The following is a 17,012-nucleotide window of genomic DNA, read 5'->3' on the forward strand; positions in this document are numbered from 1 at the left end:
TCTCCCTCTTGCTCTGCCCCGTTGCAAAGCATAAAACACGTCTCCCGCGCCCGGCCTGCCCAATCCCCCCCGTTCGCCTTCAGCTGCTGCTGCTGCCGCCGAGACGACGACACCGCCGCCACTCCCTGCTTCGTATACCGGCTAGTTACTACCTGGCAAGCCCCTCCCCGCACACTACCGACCTAATCCCCACGGCCACGCTGCCACAATGGGCGCGTCCATATCCAAGGCCATGGCCAAGATCTTCGGATCAAAGGAGATGCGGCTGCTGATGCTGGGCCTCGACGCCGCTGGAAAGACGAGTATGTTGGCAGCATCTGCAATGTCCGCCCAATGCCCAAACCCGGCTGACTAGAACCCGCGCAGCCATCCTTTACAAGCTCAAGCTTGACCAAGATGTCACCACTATCCCCACCGTCGGCTTCAACGTCGAGACCGTCACATATAAGAATACCAAGTTCAACGTCTGGGACGTCGGCGGCCAAGACAAGATCCGCCCGCTGTGGAGGCATTACTTCTCTGGTATGTTGGACCGTCACAGCACTCGATATGCGAGCACCCGTGCTGACGTGACGCCACAGGAACCCAGGGACTCATCTTCGTCATTGACTCCAATGACCGCGCCCGTATCGAGGAGGCAAAGACCGAACTCACCCGCATCATCCAGGACAGGGAAATGAAGGACGCGCTGCTGCTGGTATTCGCTAACAAGCAGGACTTGAGCGGAGGTGCGTACATGGAAATCATCATCACCAAAAACAAATTGCTAACCCCGACCAGCGATGCGACCCAAGGAAGTGTCCGACCTGCTACAACTAGACAAGATTGCCAAAGACCACGTATGGAAGGTAGAGCCCAGCTGCGCAACAACAGGCGAGGGCATTTTCGAGGGACTGGTAATTTCCACCCACCACCACATGTTCTCCCGTCATCTCGCTAACACGACTCAGGCATGGCTCTCCAACAACGTAAAGCTGCCACCAGGCGCCAAGTAGACGATTTTGGCCAGCATCATTCCTCCCCCATACACTCTGATTGTTGTACGACTGCATGCGCTCCTCTACTTGCTCTGCCTCTTCCTGCATATACCCGGTTTTTTCTTCTCTTTGTTGCACTCTATCGCCTTGTAATCTTCTAATCCATGGCTACTTCATATATAAAGGGTGGTCAGGTCTATTGGGGGCTCTTTTTTTTCTATCTCTCTATCACTGTCTCTATCTGTGTGTGTGTGTGCGTGCAATCAGGAATGTACAAACTAGACAGCATTCATCTAGTTGCGTGCCACCCCTCGGTGTGTGTGTTTTATTCATAGCAAGCGACTTGATTTCCACATTGTTGATCTCTCTTTGTGTATGTGACATCTTTTTTTTTCTCAATTTTCGTCCTGAGTCGTTCTTTTCAGCTAATCTGAGCCATTGTTGATGTGATTGCCGTTCTCTTCTCTACTCCTTCCATGCTTCCATCTCACACCTGCAAACCGACACTCAAACCCCCCTTCCCTTCCCTTCCCTTCCCCTTTTATCTTCCTTCCTTTTCTTCAACACCCAGCTTTAGCCTCAACATATTCGTTTTTTTAAACAGCGCTACTCGGCTTTTCTTCGGTCTCGAACACAGACACCGACTTGTCTCGGACACAAAATCACATACCGAATAGAGTTTCTTTTGTTTTTTTTTCTGCAGATTCCAAACGTTTATTCATTCGAGACAGCTAGTGGAACAAGCCACCAATCTCAAATCATATGCTTTATACACTTACTCTATGTGCTAAACCGCCAGTATCCCATGCAAGATAATAATAATTGCAGACACAGCTGATGACCGTTCCTAATCCTGAGCTCGCGCTCTTTGCTTCCTATTGTGCCCAAGGAAAAAAAAAGAATAAACACCAGGAAAATGAGCGCTTGTATATGCAGACAATACAAAGTAAAAACAAAAAACAAAAACAAGATGTCTTGTTGCCAGTAGCATCAACGCCCTGTTTGCACAAATCATCTCCACTGGCCCTGGCTTAGCTTCAGCAGACCCTCGACACAACCAGCTTCTTCAGCTGAATTGATACTCGAACGCCCACTTGCACCGTCGCCGCCCATAAACTGGCGTAACTCATCGTCTTGCTCGGGATCAACGACGAGTTTCCCACTGCCCCTTCTTTCCTTGGCTAACATGGCACTTAGACTTGATGCTTGTGACATCAACTCTATGTTCTCCCCGAGGATTTGGCGAGCACCTCTTGAAGCTGGAGGTGTGGCAGCAACCTGTCGATCGCGGCGTACCGCTTTGGACGCGTTTGGCTCCCAGTTCTCTTTGTCGCTCTCTGTTGGTGGCATCTCGTCCGGTTCGGTGCTGTCGCCACCCCTCTTGTAGTTGGAATACTCGATGTTTGGGATGCGACCACTAACTGTTGAAGCCCGTTGCATGGGGCCACGCGACTTCTTCACTAGTGGACTACCAAGCACTTTGTGTAAGCTGCTGTGACGCGTGAGCGGGCTGCTGTTTTGACGCGCTTGGTTTTGAGCCAGTATTCTTCGGTTTGCGCGAAGTATGCCTATCGCATCTGCTGCACTCCCACTCTCTTCTTGTTCTGCGCGCGCAGTAAGGCTTGTCGTAGATCGGGCTTCAGGATCGCACCAAAACTCCCATGCACGCGAGTCCCTACTCCTTCCAATGCTCGATCCTGTCCTTGGTAGCTTTGGACTTGGCTCTCCTCGCGCTGCAGCAGCCAATCTATCATTTAAGCCTGCTGCGCTGTAACTTCGTCGAAGCCCAGCCGCAGCACGAGAAAAGGAACACGGAGTCTTCTTTGATTTGGGCGGTGAAGGCGTCTTATCTAAGTCGGTGACTATGCGGGCAGTACCATTCTCGTTTGTCGACAAGCGCATAAACGAGTGCGTGCGTTTCAGTGGACGGGAAGGGGTCTTTGTTGAGGCTTCGGGTGATTCCAAGGGCCTGGGCGGAGCATTCGGGAAGGTGATGACTTCAGGCGTGTAGTCTTGTAGGCATCGGACGAATGAGGCACTGCGGCGGTTGGAAATCCATGATGTGCGTGATTGCGTGGGACCTTGTGATAGTGGTATGGCTTGCTGAGAGTTGGTGGTCTGGGGTGGAGCTATCCCTGTCTGTGCTTCGGCTGAAGGCTCTATAGCTGCTTCGTTTGCGTTCTCATGCTCAACAGCTGGGGAGACAGCTGTGTCGATGGTGCGTGGTTCTGGGATAGTTTCGTCGGACGTCAGTTCGGGGGTTGCGGGCTGCTCTGGTGGATCGGACTTTGGGCACTCGTCCGACTCGTGCGGCTCCGGCGCGTTATCGATACGGCGCGCAACAGCCACTACTTCATCCTCGGTGGGCGGGTCCGACATGGTGGATGACGACGACATGAATGATGCGGTAGACGACGGCTCGAGAGGGCGCGAGCGACGGCGGTCGTTCTGGCGTTTATCTAGTACAAGGCATGATCAGGACATGTTTCAATGTTGGTGCAGCTTCGCGCGGTGCACGACAGAGGCAGTCTGGTGCAAGGCAGCAGCGATATGCGCAGCGGTGCGAGGAAGGAGCGACTTACTCTGAAACCAGATCTAAGAATACAAGTTAGCAAGAGCGCGCATACTCGTGACGTGGTGCAATATGGGTCGTACCTGGACCTCTTTTTCGCCGAGCGCGACCTTTTTGACAATTTCTAGGCGGGCAGCTTTGCTGGGCTTGGGGTTCTTCAGGTACTCCGACTTGAGTATGTCTTCGTCTTCTTTGCTGCAGGCGGGCGTGGTCAGCGGCAATGCCATGTTGGAGTGTCGCTTGCCCGCGGGGTAGTAGGCCGAATAGCTCCCGGGTGGTAGGCCGCGCACGAACCAGCGCGCGTCGAACATGGCGAGTATATGTCGAACACAGGCCGCTGCCAGATGGAAGAACAGAAAGAGGAGGAATTGGCAACGTACCTTGTGCGTCTTCTCTTCTGGCGAGCGAGAGCCTTGTTGTCGACGTCTGGAGGCATGTGGTTTGCAACCGTTTCCTGCGAATGGACGAGAAAAGCCAATTGACCACTGAAACTTGCGCGTCTAACCGTCGGAAGACGCGATGACGCAGGCGACGAAAACGAGGGCAGGGGCGACGAGTAAGTCATGGTGAGGGGGCAGCACCGGGTGTAGGGAGGAGAGAACAGTGTATTTTCAAGAATTGGCCGGCATGCAGAGGTTATAGAAAGAATAACGCGCGCAATATGGTGGCAGGAAAGGGTCGTGAGAAGCGCGTCTTCCCGTCGCGTGCGTATCAGATTGGTCCGAGCCGGGCGCTTGCTTGCACTTGCCTAGCTATGTCGTGCAGCCCACCTTGCCCCAAGAACGAACACGCCGTCTGTGCACACACTCGCCCACCAGCCTCACGTCCAAGGTCTATCCCATCCCGCCGATCGTCGCGTATACATGCACGACCATCGCGGGGCTACTTGGCGACACAGTCGCGACGCGCTTCGTATGGTGAATATATGCACTCAACCCTCGCTGCTGCCTCTCCTGGCTTCTTGCGCGTTGCTTTTTCCACCGTTCTCTCAGCCTTATCCGAACAACCCCGGTCTGTTGTGCGCGTGCAGAAACCCTCATCTCACGACATGGCAGTTGTGAAGACTTGTGCTCGACTCGCCAGCACAACGACGCGCATACCGGAATCCAACAATCAAAATGTCGAGACAGAGAGTCCAGTGAGCCATCCATGTCACCCCACGCACAGGGCGACTACTTTGCCTACAAAAGCGGCGCGGTTGGTTTCAGTCCCGCTCGCCAAACACGTCGGCACGTGACACGTTAACCCAACTAAGCACCCCTCTCCACGCCGCCTCCGCAAAACACGATCGGCAGATCCATACTCGTAGTACATCCACTCTACATCCACGTCCGGCCTGCGATTCTACACAAACTGTCTACCATCGGCCTTTTCCGATGCCTCGTCTTCCACCTACGTCTTGTCGCTGCTTCGTCTAGGCAACGACTCACTCTTCAACCATCCCATCCCATCTCCTATTTGCGAGCGTGTGCACAACCGGTCCTTCTTTCTTAGCATCTGACGTGTTGCATACACCTGGGTCTGTCGATGCACTCAATGTCTGCTTTTCCTGCTACCCCACCTGTACCGGTGAAGATGGTTCACTCAAGGCAGAAGGCCATGGGACAAGTTACCGTAGTCTCCGTCATCCCCACACGTTCAGTCAATCAGTCAGAAGGGCGTCCTTTCTGCCTTGCACATACTCGCAATTCCGCCCAAGATTTAGGCACACACTGGGACAGCCTTAAAATTACTGAAAGAGGCATAGGAAGAACAGCCAAAGTAGCTCGTCCTTACACAGCCACAAAATAAGATTGCCATCTCTGCCGGCTCAGGGTCCGTTGTTCAAGCAAATCGGTTGCTTGATGTGGTGGCTGTTGCTGGTGTATGCGCCATTCTGGACACTAAAGACTAGTCTTTGGCCCCATTTTCCTTTCCTGTCATCTTCCGAGAGCCTCTTGGCTTCTTTACTCACCCATGATTGGTGAATCTCTCCCGCGCCAATCGCTGTCTCCGAAAAACATGTATGCGCGTATGCCGGTAGCATACCCATGCTCCGCAGCCCTACAACTTAAGCCAGGCGGAATCGGCGCTACGTAAGTTCGTCCCTAGGCTGATAAGAATATTCTAACTCATTTTCGGAAGTCTCCAGGGTTCTGTCCTAGAACCAGCACATACCGTGATCAAGCTGTCACCGTTTGACTATGTGCTTTATTCTCTACCTAATGCATGATTCCATGTCATACTTCTATGAAAAGTCATAAACCCGCGTGATAATTGCTTCAAGAGGACGACAACTGGTTCCTTCTACGGTCATCTCCAGTCTTATGGTAAAATAGAGAGTTAAAGCCCGTTCTTTAATGCTTACACACTTCAACCCCACGCACATGCCGCGTACAATTCTCTATATCTTGTATTACCTTTGCTACTAAGAGTCACAGGACGCCTGCAGCAACGGAGTGGCGGTGATTCGGCCCCTCCACACTAGCTACTGCACCGGGTCCCACCACGGATATGTTCGAAGCAGGCAACGGTATCAGATATGTGGTCTGCCAATGGATTTCACCAGAAATTTCCAAGTTCTCCCCAACCATCCCTGGATGTTGCAGAACATGGTGGTAGCGGCCGTCTCACCATGGCTGCCGGCCTCCACCTTACCATGGGTTCGGAAACACCCCTGTGAGTCACGGACGTCAACACGCTGTAATATGGGAAGGGTAAATGGTCATGGGTGGTGCTCAAGGTGAGTCCTGGGTGTGCTAATAGAAAAGGGAGAGAGGTCGAACCCTGTCGTCAAATTTCGAAATCCTTCGAAACCTAAGGAGCCCGAATAAATCGTGAATAGCAATGCCGGCCAACATGCGCATCGCTATAGCAGGTGAGATGGTGACCAGAATATTCTAAGAAATATGCTGACTTTGCAACTAACATCAGGTACTTGTGGCCTAGCACTTCTAATAGCTCAGGAGATCAACAACTCGACTAGCCACCAGTTGGTCATTCTCTCAAGAACGGTATGTATCCAAAGATAGCTCCGCACCAGATCACTAAACGGCTTTGGCCAAACTGACTACTGTTAGCATCAAACAAGTCTGATAGCATCTGGTTACAATTGCCAGACTGTTGACTACAACAATGCCGCCTCCCTTCAGCATGCCTTGATGGGTGTTGACACAGTCATATCCACAGTCTTGGGAAGCCCCCAGCTTCGGCTCATTGAAGCGGCTGTACAATGCCGTGTGCGACGTTTCGCGCCTGCCGAGTTCCAAGGTCAACCCGGTTTGCGAAGTCAGAATGGGTTACTCGACCGTGGGGAAGACTCAGCCTTGGCTTTGCTCAAGCACTACAGTGGCTATATTCAGCACACCGTTTTCGTCTGTGGTATACTCTATGAGCGATTCTCCGTCAATGGAATGATGTCTCACCGTATGGGAGCCAGCACGGGCTATGGCAACGAAGGAGACTTCATTGCCAATCCTCGACAAATGATCTCGATAGCGCCAATCTACGATGCCGCGCAAAACCCTTCTTGGCTATGTTTAACATCTGCATATGACGTAGCACAGTTTGTAGTTCGAGCCATTGATATGCCCACCTGGGCTTCTGAGATGAGCATGTGTGGCGAGCGTATGACTGTGCATAGTCTTGTTGAGACGATCAGAGCTTGCAGGAGTATGTCAAACCTCTCAAGTATGACAAGAAATTGAACTGACTTGTGTTAGATCGTGCTTGGGTTAGCATTGAATACCAAGCTCCTGCAAGTACGTCACCCCACCACTATATATCAACTTATGTACTGACTAAATTCGCAGACCTCGAGTACCAGATGACTATGGCACAGTTGGGAGGCGATGTAGTTGGGCAAAGACGGCTCGCTCCGCTACTTGCGACGGCAGAGGGACGCTACGACTTTGTAGTGCCCGCATACCTCAACACCGTCTTCCCTGACATCCACGTCACTCGTTTCCAAGACTGGTTCCTGCGCAATTGGGCATCTATACCTTGAAACACTCACGCATATACGTCATAATCTACTCTACATGAAATATGTACGTGGTGACCAAGACCCCGATGCAGGGACCACTTTTTGCCAGGATCCATTGGTAAAAACAAGCATCAGAAGATCTCGTTATGCTGAACTCAGGCAGTATGCCGCTTGCCATGCCCGTCCGATAACTGGCAGGTCTCTGCCATAGTACCGGTCTGTGAACCAATACCTCCCATTATCCACTTGGGTGTTTTTTATTTTTGTCTTTGGCATTGGTTTCCTTCTTGCTTCATTGCTAGGATGATCTGCAGACTTTGCTAGGAGTAGAAATTGGGAAAGGTAAATTGCAAGGAGAAACTAGGCGCATTCCTCATGAGGATACTTGTATCTCAAACTTCTCATCATCATCATCATCATCATCATCAAGGGAAGCAATCATAAGTTGCTTACATCTTACTGCACTCGGCTTCCCAGTTCCCCCAATCACAATCAACTGACACGCGACACTTTCCAGAATTGCGGTTCGCTTGTCCCGATGCACGGGCGCAAGCCCTAGCTGATTTTGCAGAAGACCATCCGATGATGCGAACAAACCCACTCTGCTGGGGTGGGAATCTGCGATGGGCAAATTGCATCAGTGAAACGTCATGGTGGGGCGAGTGCTCTCAGCTACCATAATAAATCACCAACGCGCCCGACAGTGCAGTCTTCTTTCCAGTATCACAACCACAACTTCAATTACATTTTCAACATCAAACTCACACTCTCAATACTCTTCTCTTCCTCTTCATACCCATAAAGTAAGTACATTCCTATGCAGTAGATGGTTGGAGGATTTCAAGTCGGTGTTCCTGACGCGAGACGCGGCCCCACATGCATGCCTTCAGTAATTCTGAGTACTAACATACCTAGCACACAAGCACCATCAAAATGGTCTACTCTAAGCAAGGCTACACCGAAACTGTCGTCGACATGAAGGGCGACGACCAGGCCATCAATAAGGCCCAGTCCAACCTCTCTCTTCCCGACCAGCCTCCAGTCGCTTCCGACTTCAACTCTTCTGACGCTCGTACTGTCAACGTTGGCTCGGGTGGCCAAGAAGACAGCTTCACCTCTGGCGGCGGAGCTATCCGCGAGCCTGCCGTCAGTGCTAGTGGCCCTTCAGCCCGTGAGGCAAAGGATGGTCTCGAGGGCATCCCCAACGATGCTGTTTCTCGTGAGGCCAAGAACCACCCTGGCCTTGCCGACACAACTGGCAAGGACTACGGATACCCACACAAGAACGACCCCAGCTCCGGCCTCAAGCAGTAGGGTATTTTATAAGGAGATGACGAACAAAAACATGTAAAGCATAGTTGGGAATGGAGGATTTTCTTATCGTATCAGGCCTCTGTCACTGCGTTCAGCCGGCCGACTGCAAGAGCAGTATCTTGATGAATTAATATATGGATTCAATGAATGACGAAACACATATTTTCCCAATATCCGTCATGATTTTTGCTGAACGTAGCCTTTATTATGTGGTCAACTGTCTGACTGGTGCATCTGCTCTCTTGATCGAAGCTAAACCATGTTGGAACTGTGAAAACCAAATACCCAAACAGGCTGTGGATTATGGATTGTGGGGTGGTAAAAGTAGCATGCTTCCAGATATGCTTTACAAAGCATATGTCACTTTCTAGTAGTAGTATAGAGTTGAATGTTGTAAGCTCACCTTCTTGGTCCAAACAAGTAAGTGTACGTAGACGCTAACTAGGCGCTCATGGAGGCTTGCCAAGACACGACTATTCCCGACGCTATCCCAGCCGCAAAGCACAAATGAATGCCCAATGTCCATTGCGGTTTGATGGAGTAGATTCCGTGATTTAAGTCTGTCTCACACCACGTCTGTCCCAGAACAGGGCAGCACTAGTAGTCAGGACTGAGGTAAAGCGCCTTTGACGTCACACTAACGCCAACACACGCCATACGTATGAATAGGTCACAATGATTTATGAGCATACATTAAAGGCAGTTTGCGCTCCTCGGGGAGAATAACATACCAACTACAATTCTCCAACTGAATACCTGCATCCTATTTTCTCCCAGAAAAAACAGCTCAACTTATTCCTAAGTAACAAGACGTCTAAACAACATGACCTCCATCGGACAAAAGGTATGCATGCAGTATTACCAGAGAACAGGCTTGTATACCCTCGCCTTACCCTCATAGCAAGATACTGGGTGTAAGAACATAGCTGACTTCATCTCCTAGGTAACTACCGACCCTGCGTCGAAAGTTCCCATCAACGAGGCGGTCGGTATCGTAACATCCGACTCTCTCGCAGGCGAGTCCCTTAAGAATCATGGCCACTTTGGTGAAGGCAACCCCAAGGCAGGAGTCTCAGACCAGCCTTCTTCATCAACAACCACAAACACGACCGACACGTCAAACGCCGTCAAGCTCAGCGCTGCCGTCAACTCTGAAGCCCGAGATGCTCAGGAAGGATGGAACGAGGAGAAGACCATAAACTCAGGCAAAGATCTAGGAGGTCTAGGCGGCACTTCGGGTAGCGCTGGAGGGGCATCGAGCGTGACGGGTACAGCGCCCGTTGCTCTGTCTGGTACACATGTCGATCCACGCGTACTTAAGCCCAAGGGCGCCAATTTGACAGAGGACCCGGAACTACACGGAGACCGCAAATTTGGCGAAATTGGTACCATCAACGATCCTGCTAGGGAAGCTGAGCGCAAACTGCAGGGTGTAAACGCTGCAAGTGCTGGTGTTACTCCCAAGAGGGCCGACATGGCACAGGATGGCGACAGCAAGTTTAGCAACCTTGGGGAGACTACTGCTTAAACTTAATCAATAAAGGCATGATGTGGTAGCATGTATGGTATATAGCAAGGCAGTATTAAGATAACGAACAAGCATAATGAACTCTAAGAGATGCAAATAAAAATTTGGGCACATTGTCGTCATGCGGGGTGGTGCTTGCGATAAGTTCGCAGGGTGAAGGAAGCACGTGGCGGAGCGATCCTAAACGGGCCTCTTCCGCGGGCACGGACGTCGATCATTACAGCAGTTCAAGGTGGCCTTTCGCGTCGCATTACCTACTTGTGTCAACGTCGCTCATTAGTTCACCCCACCCTTTTACTTTCTCCCCATTTTGATTTTTGCTGAATCGCGACTGGGGCTGCAGTACCCTAGCGTCACGACTGAGCAGCCAGAATGAACGGTTTCGGGGAGCATGGGCATGATGAGGATGCGTTTGGACCCGCCAAAGGGGGCATCGTGTCAAGTTTCGATGCTTTTCGTAAGTATTACTTTCTCTACGGAAGATTGAGAGGACTTGTACATGCAGAAATTTGGGAAAGGTGAATCATATCACTTGCAATGGTGGTTTGAACTGATGCGACGCTGCTCACTCAAAGACGAGCAACACAACTAACAGATAACCACAGCCAAAACCAAAAAGACATACCTTGTCCAGGGTCGCAATTCCTCGGCATGGACAGTAACCCTCATCATTACATGCATCTATCTGACCTGGTCGGAAATTGCGCGCTGGTATGCTGGCACAACAACGCAAAGCTTCACCATCGAAAAGGGCGTATCTCACGACATGCAAATAAACCTCGACATAATCGTCGCCATGAAATGTGGTGACCTCCACGTAAACATGCAAGATGCAGCTGGTGACCGCACGCTAGCTGGCGAGCTTCTTCGTAAAGACCCAACCTCATGGTCGCAGTGGACTGGCAAGAACACTGAGAAAGGCACGCACGAGTTGGGCGACGAGACAACCCAGATTCCGGAATGGGAAGAGTACGGCGATGTGCACGAGCATTTGGGAAAAGCGACCAAGAAAAAGTTCAGCAAGACACCCAAGCTGCGCGGTCCGACGGACAGTTGTAGAATCTACGGCAATCTCGTGGGAAACAAGGTGCAGGGAGACTTCCACATCACCGCCAGAGGACACGGATACATGGAATTTGGAGAACACCTCGACCATTCATGTAAGATCAAACATCCCAGAACCCCCTTGGTAATTTCCTTCATCCCAAACTAACAAACCCCCTTAGCCTTCAACTTCTCCCACATCATCCGCGAAATGTCATTCGGTCCCTACTACCCCTCGCTGACCAACCCCCTCGACTCCACCATCGCCGTCACCCCAACCCCCGCAGACCACTTCTACAAATTCCAATACTACCTCTCAATCGTCCCCACCATCTACACCGACGACCCCACCCTCATGCCTCACATGGAATCCGCCCTCTCTACAAAAGATCAACCCACATCCAACCTGTTCCGCATGGCGCACGCTATCAAGACAAACCAGTACGCCGTTACCTCGCAGTCGCATAAGGTAGATGATAGCTATGTGCCTGGTATCTTTGTCAAGTTCGATATTGAGCCGATTATGCTGGCGATTGTCGAGGAGAGCAAGAGCTTCTGGAAGTTGCTGATTACGCTGGTGAATGTTGTTAGTGGGGTTATGGTCGCGGGGAGCTGGGCGTGGCAGATGTTTGATTGGGCGAGCGAATTTGTGGGTAAGAGGAAGAGGAGGGGTGATGGGGTTGGTGTTCTGGGCACGCCGTCTGTGGAGAAGCAGAGCTGGGACTGAGCGAGCGTGTTTTTGTTGGAGGAGAGCGTGTGCGATCACAGAAAGGCAATGCATTGTTTGGCGTTTACGGAATGGTTTATGACTTTGGTCTTATACGCATAGAAGTTCGATGTGTCGAGGTTTTTTTCATTTTTTTCTCCTGTCTTTATTGTGTCTTGTTGTCAAGAGCTGTTATAGGAATTGCCTGTGTAGTTGATTCGTAGTAGAGGTGACAGTTTATCTAGGCGATTGAGTAAAGTATCATTTCATCAAGATTGCCCCGTCCTATCTCTCACTTCAGAACCCATTCTCTTTCCTTCTCCTGTGGATCAACTACATCAACCGAACTACCGACCCATTTTGCCTCGCGAAATGGTAGAATGACCGCCAACACTTTCGATTTTACCAAACCCAACGGCAAAGGACCAAACAGCCTACTATCCCTACTCCACTCCAGATTGTCCCCTTGCACCCAGCAATGCCCATCCGGCACTCGAATCACCTCTTCCCTCACGCTCGCCCACTTTCCATCAGCATCAACGGCCTCGATATCCTCGTCGCTGCGTCCCGGCGTAATAACACTGACGAAATCGCCTGGCATACCAATAACCCGCTTGCAACCATGCTGATTGGGAAACATAGGATGTGTATATGTTATCACATCGCCAACCCGTATATTCCGGCCTCGACGGTGAAGCGACGAGTACAAGATCCAAGGGTGTGAGCGAAAGGAATGAGGGATGGTGGGGACCATGGAGATACCGGTGGTAGATCCCACGCCGCCGATGTACGAGAAGAATACATGGCCGACGACGAAGACTTTGGCGACGAGGAAGGCGCTACCTAGACGTGGATTTAGCTAGGCATTGGGCGCATGGGTGTGAGTGTGAACGTACGCGTCCATGCTTGTGGGCTTAAGAAGGCGGGTGCTGACTTCTTATGGAAGCGGTGGATCGAAGACCATGGTGGCGGCATCACAAACAGGAAAAAAAAGGGTCTTGAGATTTGGTATCACTTGGGCATCTTCTGATTGTGCGGTGCTGGGCTTGCGCGTCCGCTCAATGACGGTGCGGAACTGAGTTGGAATTGGAGCGAGGGAGGGATGTGCGAACGAGTGTTCGGAATTCCGTCAAGCTGCTAGATTATCGCCGACGCTAGAATACTTAACTCCGCTGGCCATCCCACTTCATGAACTTTTGCGCGGACTCGTATGATTGCAGAAAGATGGTTCGGGTGCAAGATGAAGTTGTGGGCTTGAAGAGCGCTGAGCAGGCGGGTCTCAGGTATGTCGTGGGTGACTTCTCTTGATCTGTTTGTTTTACTGATATAACTAGACCAGCACCGACAGGGCTTGAAGGCGAAGGGACATTGCAAGATGCTGTAAGAGGTGCATTCATTTTCTTCAATGCCTTTGTTTACATTATTTTTATGTCTTAATACTCTGTCGGTTCAATGCTAATTGATGTGTAGACCTAATAACATCCTACCACGACCTCAATCCCTCCATCATCGACATTCTGCATGAAGAACCATCACCACTGCAGTTCATGCGACAAGTCGCGCGCAACCGCCCTTTCGTAATCCGAAATGGAGCCTCTACCTTCCCAGCCCGTAAGAAGTGGAACGCCCAATATCTCAAAGATGTCATGCGCGGCCAAACCGTAAATGTAGCCATGACCCCCCACGGCAACGCCGATTCAATCGTTGACCTCCCTTCTGGCGGCTCCCTCTTCGTCAAACCCCACGAAACCGACTCACCCTTCGAATCCGTCTTGTCCAAAATCCAACGTCAAGAAATCGACAAAACATACGTCGGCCCAACACACTACGCCCAAACCCAAAACGATAATCTCCGCAACGAATACGCCACCCTCTTCGCCGACGTCCCCTCCTCCATCCCCTTCGCCCGCATAGCCCTCGAACAAGACCCAGACGCCATCAACTTCTGGCTCGGAAACTCGCATTCAACCACCGCGCTGCACAAAGACAACTACGAAAATATTTACGTGCAGATTCTCGGCAAAAAGCATTTTGTATTGCTGCCGCCGGTAGAGGCGGCGTGTGTGAATGAAAAGGCTGTGCTGGCGGCTACGTATCAACCTAAATCCATGGGGTCTGGGGAAGAAGAAGAGACGGGGGAGCTTGTGATTGCAGTGGATGAGCCGGAGGAGTATGTGCCGTTTGCGACGTGGGGTCCGGATGTACCGCTCGTCAACTCGACGCCTTATTCGCAGTACTCGCAGCCGCTGCGTGTGACGTTGGAGGAAGGCGATATGCTGTATTTACCTGCGCTCTGGTATCACAAAGTAAGCCAGAGTTGCAATGAAGAAGGGATTTGTTGTGCGGTGAATTATTGGTACGATCTTGATTTCAGCGGCGGATTCTGGAGTACGGCGAATTTTGTGAGGAGTACTGGGCTTTTGTCTATGGTGGGATAGGTGGGACCTGCAAGCATTGAAGGTGTGAATGATGAAATTGTGCGAACCAACGAAATAAATTACAATTAAAGGGTATCTCTAGCTCCTCTAGCACCAAGTTACAATGTCAGCGGCAAATACGGCCATCTATGAACCGTCATACCCTTTCTATTAATGTTTAATCTTGACTTTGATGTCAACGTTCCTTGCGCTCCGCCACACACTATCACTGACTTTGACGGGTAATTTCCGTCCTTTGAGTCGTTGGTCAATCAACCATAGCCCCACGATAAACTCGTATCTGGTCAGTCTTCCAATCGCTCGCCCGTCTACCAAATCCCATACTTCTTCTAGCACGTGCGTGGGTAAGCGACTCCTCGTCCAGATCTCTTTGGCCACAAGGTTCAGTACATCGGCAGACGGATCGTCATCAGGCGGCGCACGGGGCGAGGAAGGTATGAAAAGGCCTTTGTTTGCCGCCCAGACTCCCTCGTACCGCTTTCGCTCTCTTTCGGTAATTTGGTCACGCCATCGCTTTCGATTTCCCTCGTCATGCTTGTTTGGATGTTTCCGCCCTTTGATGCCCATGATCCTTGTACCTTTCTTTTTGTACTTGTCCACCTTGTTATCTTCATCGTCTGACGAGGAAGGTTCTTTGCGCATTGTGGTACGCAGCTTCCCTGTGCTTTTCGGAGGTGAATTCTTCTGTGGAGACGGAGACCGATGAAACGGCAAGTGGTGGTGGTGGTGTTGCTTGCGTGGTGGGAAGAGCGGCTCAACTGACATGGGGCGAGGCGCAGGGGAAACATTGCGAGAGTGTGAAGCTAGAGCTGCGCCCATGATTGCACTTGATAGGGACTCTCCAGTCATATGTTGGGTGATCTGCTTGACTGATTCACGTTGGTAGTTGTTGTGATACACCGATGGGGAGGCCGTCCCTGCATTAGATGCTGGCCGACGAGGTGAGAGGTTCCGCACTGGAGATGTTGAACCTGGCGTTCGATTGCCTGCGCGTGGTTTGATCTGTATGGGTGTTGTCGGTTGAAGCTTTTGCGAAGCCGGTACTGACTCTGCTTTCCGGGTAGTCGAGCGACGAGGCGGAGGCACGGTTGGCTTGAGTTTGACTTCTACGTCGTCTTCTTCTTCTTGTTCCTCTTTTGCAGACTTGAAAGAAGACGGCGTTGAGGGTGGTCTGGAGCTTTCCATGGATGTCGACATTCTCCTTCTCTGCCCTGGAACCCATGTTGATGCATCCTGGGACTTTGGCCTTGTCTGACCGGAGCCTTTTCGAGGTGGTGAGATTGTTGTCGTGATAGCTGCTAATTCTACCGGCTTCTGCTTGACTAGAGGTGACTTCACAGGACCCTTCTTAGGCGTATTGAAGTATGCTTCACTCGCACCATCAGTGAATTGTGGCGGTAGCTGGATCTGATGCTTTGGCTTTGGCTTGACAGGTGGGGGTGTCTGTGTTCTTTTCCTTTGCAATGGAGCATCGTCTTCCGGGTCAGGTGGCAGTGAGAAGTTCCGCCGAGGCTTTGGGGATCGAACAGGAGGCGGCGAACTTCGAGTAACATGTAAAGGCGTAGAAGTCTGGTCGGTCGGCGTTGTAGATCTGCCTTGTTCAAACATCTTCACTAAGGTATTTGTAGGCGGTATGGGAGTATCGTCGGTGGGCCTGCTAGCTGATTCCGGTCGCTGGACACGGCTGGCAGTTGAGCGCGACTCAAGACTGTCCCTCCTTTTCTGCGACTGCGGACCAGGCTTCTTGGGCTCAAGTTTCGCAAGCAGATTGCCCACACTACCAGGTGGAGGTAGTATATCCCTTTCATTTGGCTCTTGTTCGTCCATTGAGGGCGCAGGCTGGAGTTTGGGTTGGGGCATGGGCTTCAGAGGGCTGTGCCGGGCAGCGGCCAGCCGTGCTGCGATGTTGGATGGAGATGGTACACGGTCAAGGTGATCGCCAGGAACGCTCAACGACGTAGGGTTCGCCGGGTTGGAGGTGATTGGTCTGCTGACGCCTAGAGATCCGCCGGTATGGTCTCGTTGTAAGGATGCAGGGCTGCCTGTTCCAACCCGCGTGGCTGCTAGCCAGGCTGCATTGTCTCCTCCGGTATATGTGTTAGTGGCAGGCTTTGGTTTCACAAGGGGTTTAGAAAAGGCTTTCGAGGCGCCCTGCAATGCAGCGTTGCGTACGTTGTGCTGCACATCTCCGGCTGACTGCGGGACCCAGCCCTGGTTGCGTGTAGAGCTCATTTATGCTCCATCGGGTTGGTCAGCAATAATGACGTACGCAAAGGGATTCCGAGACTATTGATTCGGGTTGGACAGTGGCGCTACGCAGCATACATATGTACATGGAAGGAAGAGAGAAGAAGAGTAAGAGAGACAGTGCTGAAAACGAACAGTGGAGTCGCAATTCCAATGTTCCAAGATTAGCACTGTCAGCCTCATGACAGCCCCCGTTTATCCACCTTTGCATGGGTGATGTCC

General features: G+C 51.4%; 10 protein-coding genes across 10 annotated transcripts; 7 read left to right on the forward strand and 3 right to left on the reverse strand.

Annotated features, from left to right (window-relative positions):
• Window positions 1–208: 208 nt before the first annotated feature.
• On the forward strand, window positions 209–995 carry COCMIDRAFT_86195 (uncharacterized protein; the record flags this gene model as incomplete). The annotated part of the gene is made up of 5 exons (XM_007686449.1): window positions 209–302; window positions 367–522; window positions 582–728; window positions 781–896; window positions 951–995. The coding sequence occupies 5 exons, from the start codon at window positions 209–211 to the stop codon at window positions 993–995; spliced, it is 558 nt and encodes a 185-aa protein (XP_007684639.1).
• Window positions 996–1,988: 993 nt separating this feature from the next.
• On the reverse strand, window positions 1,989–4,114 carry COCMIDRAFT_2266 (uncharacterized protein; the record flags this gene model as incomplete). Its single annotated transcript, XM_007686389.1, has 4 exons — window positions 1,989–3,436; window positions 3,560–3,572; window positions 3,633–3,744; window positions 3,930–4,114. 4 exons carry the CDS (start codon window positions 4,112–4,114, stop codon window positions 1,989–1,991), a joined length of 1,758 nt encoding a protein of 585 aa, XP_007684579.1.
• A 2,261-nt stretch (window positions 4,115–6,375) lies between these two features.
• COCMIDRAFT_33678 (uncharacterized protein) lies at window positions 6,376–7,534 on the forward strand (the record flags this gene model as incomplete). Its single annotated transcript, XM_007686428.1, has 5 exons — window positions 6,376–6,406; window positions 6,463–6,542; window positions 6,609–7,200; window positions 7,251–7,289; window positions 7,341–7,534. 5 exons carry the CDS (start codon window positions 6,376–6,378, stop codon window positions 7,532–7,534), a joined length of 936 nt encoding a protein of 311 aa, XP_007684618.1.
• Window positions 7,535–7,635: 101 nt separating this feature from the next.
• Window positions 7,636–7,837, forward strand: COCMIDRAFT_86190 (uncharacterized protein; the record flags this gene model as incomplete). The annotated part of the gene is given in 2 exon segments (XM_007686450.1): window positions 7,636–7,695; window positions 7,712–7,837. Coding segments are annotated over 2 exon segments (186 nt in total), but the record flags the coding sequence as incomplete, so codon positions are not given.
• A 609-nt stretch (window positions 7,838–8,446) lies between these two features.
• COCMIDRAFT_2268 (uncharacterized protein) lies at window positions 8,447–8,827 on the forward strand (the record flags this gene model as incomplete). Its single annotated transcript, XM_007686390.1, has 1 exon — window positions 8,447–8,827. The coding sequence occupies one exon, from the start codon at window positions 8,447–8,449 to the stop codon at window positions 8,825–8,827; it is 381 nt and encodes a 126-aa protein (XP_007684580.1).
• An 823-nt stretch (window positions 8,828–9,650) lies between these two features.
• On the forward strand, window positions 9,651–10,355 carry COCMIDRAFT_23380 (uncharacterized protein; the record flags this gene model as incomplete). Its single annotated transcript, XM_007686412.1, has 2 exons — window positions 9,651–9,671; window positions 9,771–10,355. 2 exons carry the CDS (start codon window positions 9,651–9,653, stop codon window positions 10,353–10,355), a joined length of 606 nt encoding a protein of 201 aa, XP_007684602.1.
• Window positions 10,356–10,727: 372 nt separating this feature from the next.
• COCMIDRAFT_86323 (uncharacterized protein) lies at window positions 10,728–12,126 on the forward strand (the record flags this gene model as incomplete). Its single annotated transcript, XM_007686451.1, has 3 exons — window positions 10,728–10,812; window positions 10,961–11,515; window positions 11,582–12,126. The coding sequence occupies 3 exons, from the start codon at window positions 10,728–10,730 to the stop codon at window positions 12,124–12,126; spliced, it is 1,185 nt and encodes a 394-aa protein (XP_007684641.1).
• Window positions 12,127–12,397: 271 nt separating this feature from the next.
• COCMIDRAFT_2271 (uncharacterized protein) lies at window positions 12,398–13,080 on the reverse strand (the record flags this gene model as incomplete). Its single annotated transcript, XM_007686391.1, has 2 exons — window positions 12,398–12,948; window positions 13,002–13,080. The coding sequence occupies 2 exons, from the start codon at window positions 13,078–13,080 to the stop codon at window positions 12,398–12,400; spliced, it is 630 nt and encodes a 209-aa protein (XP_007684581.1).
• A 249-nt stretch (window positions 13,081–13,329) lies between these two features.
• On the forward strand, window positions 13,330–14,543 carry COCMIDRAFT_2272 (uncharacterized protein; the record flags this gene model as incomplete). Its single annotated transcript, XM_007686392.1, has 3 exons — window positions 13,330–13,388; window positions 13,440–13,492; window positions 13,576–14,543. The coding sequence occupies 3 exons, from the start codon at window positions 13,330–13,332 to the stop codon at window positions 14,541–14,543; spliced, it is 1,080 nt and encodes a 359-aa protein (XP_007684582.1).
• A 150-nt stretch (window positions 14,544–14,693) lies between these two features.
• COCMIDRAFT_86141 (uncharacterized protein) lies at window positions 14,694–16,775 on the reverse strand (the record flags this gene model as incomplete). The annotated part of the gene is made up of 1 exon (XM_007686452.1): window positions 14,694–16,775. The coding sequence occupies one exon, from the start codon at window positions 16,773–16,775 to the stop codon at window positions 14,694–14,696; it is 2,082 nt and encodes a 693-aa protein (XP_007684642.1).
• Window positions 16,776–17,012: the final 237 nt, after the last annotated feature.

Source organism: Bipolaris oryzae (assembly GCF_000523455.1).
Source record: "Bipolaris oryzae ATCC 44560 unplaced genomic scaffold scaffold_19, whole genome shotgun sequence".
Lineage (NCBI taxonomy): Eukaryota > Fungi > Ascomycota > Dothideomycetes > Pleosporales > Pleosporaceae > Bipolaris > Bipolaris oryzae.